General features: G+C 52.4%; 1 protein-coding gene across 5 annotated transcripts; it reads left to right on the top strand.

The window, feature by feature from the left end:
- Positions 1 to 1,442: 1,442 nt before the first annotated feature.
- Positions 1,443 to 5,601, top strand: ATOX1 (antioxidant 1 copper chaperone). 5 transcript variants are annotated; one of them, XM_040573607.1, is made up of 5 exons: positions 1,443 to 1,598; positions 1,979 to 2,152; positions 2,532 to 2,718; positions 3,995 to 4,147; positions 5,376 to 5,601. In XM_040573607.1, exons 2-4 carry the CDS (start codon positions 2,066 to 2,068, stop codon positions 4,126 to 4,128), a joined length of 408 nt encoding a protein of 135 aa, XP_040429541.1. In that variant the 5' UTR covers positions 1,443 to 1,598; positions 1,979 to 2,065; the 3' UTR covers positions 4,129 to 4,147; positions 5,376 to 5,601. The 5 variants fall into 5 exon arrangements, with proteins under 5 accessions (XP_040429541.1, XP_040429545.1, XP_040429543.1 ...); XM_040573611.1 differs by lacking the exon at positions 1,979 to 2,152 and having other exon boundaries at positions 1,463 to 1,598; positions 2,532 to 2,607; positions 3,995 to 4,132; XM_040573609.1 differs by lacking the exon at positions 1,443 to 1,598 and having other exon boundaries at positions 2,093 to 2,152; positions 2,532 to 2,607; positions 3,995 to 4,132.
- Positions 5,602 to 6,512: the final 911 nt, after the last annotated feature.

Raw genomic sequence — 6,512 nt, 5'->3', positions numbered from 1 at the left:
CCCAAGCTCGCCCCGACCCCTCCCTGCTGTGCTGTGCAGAGATACAGCCCGGGGATGGCACGGGGCTACGCGCGGCGCTGATGTCCCCTCCCGCTATTTATTTATAGGTAGCGCCGCATTGCAATCTGCCACCTCATAAATCAGGGGCGCGCGCTGTCGCAAAGTTTAACGTGAGACCGATGACCCAGCACAACAGCTAAAATAAACCCTGCCGGGGCGATGCCAGGCGTCTCTCGGGGAACGGCAGCAATCCAGGGATGGGAAATTCCTTTATATATGTATAATATACATATAATAGTCAGCAAAACAACAATGTCCTATCGCATTAAAATGAAAGTCCCCATGGCAGCCTGCTAGGAAAAGCATTTGCATCATCTGCTCAGTCTCCCTATCAGAGGCTCGGCCTGCGCAGCGTAAACTCAGCGCGCAAGGGTTAGCCAAGGCCAGCCAAAATCCCCGCACGCAGCTCCATTCCGTGTGGCAGCAAATAACCAGGTTATTCTTCCTGCTACAGGTTAGGCTTCTTAACAGGAAGATCTTGAAGCCCCGCACGTGGTCAGGAAGTAGCACACCCCACGCAGTGCTGCCAGCTTTTCTCAGCCCATCTCCTTTCATGGTGACCCTGCCAGTGTACCCGAGCTGCGGAAACGCAGCTGTTGGCCCCAGCCTCCTCCACCTTCTTCCAGTATGGAAGAGAGGAGCCCGTCCTCCTTCAAAGGGCCAAACAGCCAGGGAGAAGGAAAACAAAGCAGACAGAAACACCCTCAGGGACCAGCATCCTTTCACTCAACCTGCTCTGAAGTAGAGATGCTCCCCACGAACCCCACTCTCTTTTGATAATCCTATGCCAGTGCATCTCAAAGCCTGGGAAGGCAGAGAAGAACAAGTTCTCCCAAGCACCCTACCTAACCCTCCTGCCCCATCCCTACACCTCTTTTCCCAGCTCTCTCCCACCGCCCGTTCTGGGATCACCAGCTGCAACCACCGGCAGGGGACCAGCAGGCAGGGTGCTGTTAGGGATTCGTGCCGAGTACAAACTTTCTCCACTGCTTTCTCCTAAACCCTTTAGGCATGTGAGAGGGCATCAGCCTTACTCCCACCTTGGGCAAGCAACATGAGGCTTTTCAGACCAAATTATGCTTCACTGTGACCCAGACAGCTTCCGACCAGCCTCCAGTGCATCTCCTAATGAGGAGTGGTGGTGTTTTACTACCAGAAAAACATAAAGAGACACATAGCTGAAGGAAGCAGGAAGCTTTAAGCTGCGTTGCTCTCAAGGAAAATAAAATTTAACCAACAACAAAAAAAACTGTTCTAAAAATTAAATTGCGGTCCCCAAAAGGCGACTGAAACCCATTCGGTCAGCGTGAAGAACAGGCCAAAGGGGCTGTGAGCACCCCACGGATGGACGGCAAGGCTCCAAGCCACCACCCCCGACCCCCCAGCACCACCACCGCGCTGCGGAGCCGGGCTCGGTGCGGGGCCCCGGCGGAGCCTCCCCGGGCTCCAGGGGCGCTGTGCGGGGCCGGAGCTCAGCGCCCGGCCTCGGCCCGCCCCTTCCTCCGTGCCGGGAGCCGGGACCGGGCTCCGCCATGCCGGTGGGTGCGGGCCGGGGGCTGCGGTGCCGGGCCGGGGCCGGGCGGAGCCGGGGGGAGCCGGGGAGGCCGCGGCCCCCGGGGCGCTGCGCTGCGACCCCCGCCCCATGGAGCCCCCCCGGGGGCCGCGGCATGGGCACCGCCTGCTTTAGGGCCCCTCGGAGCGAGCAGCGGGTTTATTAATGGAAATATTAAGGAAATGCTAATTAGCCGTGAGGGGGGTAATGGGGGTGCCCCAGCGCCGTGCCGGGCTGAGAGTTGTAGTCGCAGCGGGTGGGGGGCGAAGGGCGGTTTTGAGTAAAACGATGTGGAGTGCTGGTAGCGAATAAAAAACTGCCCTGATTTGATTTTTTTAAGGGAAGATTATTTGATTTTTTTTTTAGAAAGTATGCACGACAAAAGGAAAGTAGGATCCGGGCAGTGCCAAAGGTTGCACAGGACGGCCACGTTTGTGCAGCCCCGTATGTCTCATGAGTAACGCAGGTAGTGCTGCACCCCAGCGGAGTAAAGTGATGAACAAACAGCACTCATTAACTTCTGTCTTTCTTAATATTTTTGTGAGTTTGTTGTGTCGGGGCCCAGAGACCTTACAGACACCAGAACAGGATGGGCAGGCACCAGACTGCTCCTGGGCTGCCCGGGACGGCTCTAGTGGGGCCACCAGAAGCCCCCAGCGCTGGCAACCTGTGCTGGCCCTGAGGTCGCCTGGCACCCAGCAGGGGGCTGGACCAGGCAGTCTCCGAAGGTCCCTCACGGTTGTTTCTGTGATGGACACCACAGGCAGGAGTACCGAGAGCTCTAGGTTTGCCGAGGAGCCCGCAGTGGGACGTGTGGACCTTTTGGCTGGGGAGGTTTTGAACCCACCTCCCCAAGGCAAAAGGCAAGCGTGGGGGATGGTGGCTGCGTCCCCCTGACCCCTCGTCTGTTCTTTTGCAGAAACACGAGTTCTTCGTGGACATGACCTGCGAGGGCTGCTCCAATGCGGTCACCCGCGTCCTGCACAGGCTGGGAGGTGAGTCGAGCTGCCGGCGCTGCGTGTGTCACCGCCAGCTCGCCATGGCAGCGCCAGCTCTGGGACTGGACGTCGCTGTCCTGTGGTCCTTCATTTTGCGCAGGAAGCAATGTGGGTAACAGCTGAAAGTGGCTGGGAGGAAACTTCTGCTCCCTGCTCTGCTCTGAGCTGCCGGTTGGTCAGTGTCTGGTTGCTAGCAGGACTTGTCCCTTGGAGAAATGGCATGGGAAGGAGGAGCTGCCAGGCCTGCAGGAGGCCCCAGTCACAGGAGGCTCTGTGAGTCACCAGGGCCTCATCCTGAACCTGCTGGGGGCTGCACTGGTAGACCCCTGCTTGGGTTGCCTGGGCAGAGGGAGGGGAGGTGGAAGTCCTGCCAGGCGTTGTTCCCAAGGAGGCCCATGGTGTCTGTGGTGCTTCCCTGGATGTGTCATCGGCGTCCAGGTGCAGAGCAGTCACAGTGAAGAGCTGGCGAGCAGAGCGTTTGGTGGCTGCTTGCACAGCCTGTTTTTTCTACCACCTGGAAAATTATAACCTGTGTCTCCTTTGTGCTGAGGTCAGCGAGAGAGCAGGATCTGGCCTGCACTCACCAGTTGTGAGGACCTGTCATCCTGCTCCCCTGTCCTCACCGAGTGGGAACAACTTGCAGTCACCAAGCTGAAGGCCCTGGGACTTCTTCAGGACCCCGTTACCAGGCTGTGTCGATTCCAGTTCCTCTGTGTGTGGTTGTCAGCACCTCCCTCCTCCCGCTGCTCTTTGACATGCTGGCCAAATTCAGCCTCATGTGATGGAACAGCAGAGCCCTCAAAACCGATACATACCTACAAGTTTTTTGGCTGGATAGAGACTTTGTAGAGTTGCTTTCACTGGGTTGAGAGTGGTTCACCTTTATTCACCACTGGGATATCCACACGGGAAGGTGTCTTGTGCTTCCTCCTACTTACAGCTGATAGCTGGTACTGCCTGTGAGAGAACCTGCCCTGACCATGCCCTAAACCCTGCGCTAACGCCTTCATTAGTGCTCATCTGTGCCCAACCTCAGCCCAGACTGAGCTGCTGGAGGTTACAGTGGTTGGTTTAAACTCTGCTCATTCTGCTTATTGCATGAGTGATTTTTCTGGGCTAAGGTGGAGTGAGCAGATTAAAGCACTCCAGAAGCTGTGGTGCCCATTGCTGATCTGTAAGGCAATCTGGCTTCCTTTGCACCAGTGCTGGCAGGACCCCAGCCTGGTTTTGCTGGCTGATGGCAGTATCAGGGTTTGCTGACAGGAGGCACGTGTACGTTTGGCTGATGGCCTTGGGAGCACAACTGCATGGAAGTGAGTTTTGCCCTGCTCTTACACTGTTTGGCTGCTTCTAGCTGTGCAAAATGTTTTTCCCTTCCTCGTAGGTGTCCAGTTTGATATTGACCTGCCCAACAAGAAGGTGTACATCGACTCGGAGCACAACGTTGACACCCTATTGGAAACTCTAAAGAAGACTGGAAAGAGCGCGTCCTACCTGGGGGAGAAATCCGCACAGTAACCTGGTATGAGGAGGCTAGGTATATACCAGGTGTATGAAACACTGAAGAGAGATCTGAGCTTGTTCCAGCTCTCCCAGTCAAACAGACTGCTTCCTGGGAAGCACAAAGGAGCAAAGACTTGCAGGTTCAGCTTCAGGAAACCCCTCATTTTGGAGAAGCAGCTGAACCACATGCAGCCAGTATGATTTCCATTTGGGACCCCTTAGCTGCTCTGCAAAGCCTATGGCAGATCCCAACCGTGGCTGCAGCCAAAGGAGGACTCACTGGTGTCTGATAATTTGACAGGTTTTGACTGATGCTTTTATTAGCTGATCTGATTGCATGGAGAGGTAGAAAAAAGCCTCTGTGCCATTTCCAGGTGAACCTGGAGTTTGCCAGATTATATCATGCTCAAAAACAAATCCCAAAGACATTTGTGAGCTGAGCAGAGAGTAAACAAAAATACCAGGGAGACAACATGATTGTTGCAGCCTGTGGATTCTCCTAGAGCCCCAGCACAATGCTGATGTGCACCAAACTCTCTCCTTACTGTGAAATGGTTTTGCAGACAGGATTTAATTTCAGGGGAAAAGAATGAAGTAGGAGGAGAGGGTTGCCCACTCACTGCACATACTGTTCTTAAACGTCCAGGATTATTATGCAGGATCTCTTAAGAGCTTGTTTCTGTCAGTGGAGCTTTCTAATCCAATGGCATTGTTTTAAAATGGTCTAGTTTGATCATCACAAATACCCAGCACGGATGCACTGAAATCAGTTCATGCTGATTTAATTCCCAATTATTAAATTAGAGTAGAGATTTAAACCAGCAGAAATTAAACTGATAGAAGAAAAAGTTGAACTAAGAGTAATATGTGTATGTAGTGTATCTGCATTGTTTAGTAAACTGATTTAACAGATTTCATCTGCAATTTGTATCAAATGAGCAAGCTTGCAACACTTCTAAGAAGTTTTTTTTTTAATCCTAGTTTTAATCAAATAACATTGCTGTTTAAAACAGAGAGAGAAACCAACTCTTAATCGATTAGTACCTCAAATAGTTTTCAGCTCACAGTCAGTACGGACTGCAAGAGAAGTTTCCAGCTTGCAGGGAGCCGTGGGCTCTGTCTGAAATGTCTATGAACATTAACCGTTGCCATTTCCTTTGACTTGTGACCGGCAGAGGGCATCTTTGTATAACTTTATCTGGTCTGTGCCTTTTTTTTCCCTCCCCTTCCTTTTATTTATTTATTTAATTTATTTATTGCAGGAATTCAAGCAGGACTTCAGCAAAACGATGGCTTAACTGTTTGCATATCTCCAACTTGGTCCATCATTTGACCTTTCCCAGCCCTGCCAGATGTCAGGAAGCAGAGTGCTGGCAGGAGGAGACAGCTGCATTTGGGGTTTTAAAAATGGACAAATCTAGAGAAGGAGGTTATATGCTGTTTCTAGTCCCACAGTAAATCAAGGTGCTGCTTATATCTTTCAGCATATGTCCGTGTGTCTTGTGTGTCTTTGTGCTGCTTTAAGTGGTTTTCAGTATAAGTGGTTTTCAGTAAAAAGATGGCTCTTAGGGCTGGGAAACGAGCCACTACATGCAAGGCAGGTCTCTGAGGAAATTGCACCTATCTTTAGAAGCTGACTGCAACCTCTGCCTGAGGGACACGTCTCAGGAAAACTGAGCTGAATGCTGCTTGGATTCGGGGAATCTGTGACTTGGCAGATGTTTGTTTCCATTACAGAACAGACAAATTCTCAATTTGGAATGCAATGCTGGGAAGAAGGGGCTTTTGCAGAGGGGGTGCTGTAGGTGAGGGATAACCAGGTGTTTTCTGGGGCCAGAGGAGGCCACCAGGCAGACAGAAGTCACTGGTCCTCAGCAGCATGATTCAGCAGACGGGCCAACCACGTTGCAGGTAGGAGCAGAGAACACAGGCTCAGCACTAGTACTGTGCTTTTTAGGTGAATACATAACCACAGGAATGTGAGGAGTCGTTCTGGATCCTGGGCTCATCTCAACACACCTGGATTGGTCCCTTCGCCTTCTTGCCCCCTTCCCTGCCCACTTTCAACCAAACAGGTAATAGCCTCAGGGGGCTCTGATGCTGGGCAGGATCCCCAAGTGCTGCGTGCACCCACAGGCCCAGGAGGAGAACGCCTGTGCTGATGAGAAATGCAGAAGTGATAGAGGAAGGGGAAGGATGTGGGACTCACTCCAATATCTCTTACTTCTTGTCCCACTGACCAATCTATGCTGGTGCTTAGCCCAGCTTCCATCCATTTAATTCAGATTTCTCATCCCAGTGAAAGGATTGCTTGTGTCCTCTGTCTTTCATTTCACCTGGGGGATGTCTCCCACGTCTACCAGTCCCATGTGGCTTCTCCTGCAGAAAGGAAAACCAAC

The sequence above is a fragment of the Cygnus olor genome, chromosome 14 (assembly GCF_009769625.2).
Source record: "Cygnus olor isolate bCygOlo1 chromosome 14, bCygOlo1.pri.v2, whole genome shotgun sequence".
In the NCBI taxonomy this organism is placed as follows: Eukaryota; Metazoa; Chordata; class Aves; order Anseriformes; family Anatidae; genus Cygnus; species Cygnus olor.
The sequence above is the reverse complement of the archived record's forward strand: the minus strand, read 5'-3'. Positions and strand labels throughout refer to the sequence as shown.

Excerpts from the sequence above, each read along its gene's own strand:
- ATOX1 (XM_040573607.1), top strand. The coding sequence starts at position 2,066 with ATGAGTAACGCAGGTAGTGCTGCACCCCAGCGGAGTAAAGTGATGAAC. Across the intron at positions 2,153-2,531 it reads CTGTCTTTCTTAATATTTTT|AAACACGAGTTCTTCGTGGA; the intron begins GTGAGTTTGTTG and ends GTTCTTTTGCAG. Across the intron at positions 2,719-3,994 it reads CATTTTGCGCAGGAAGCAAT|GTGTCCAGTTTGATATTGAC; the intron begins GTGGGTAACAGC and ends CCTTCCTCGTAG.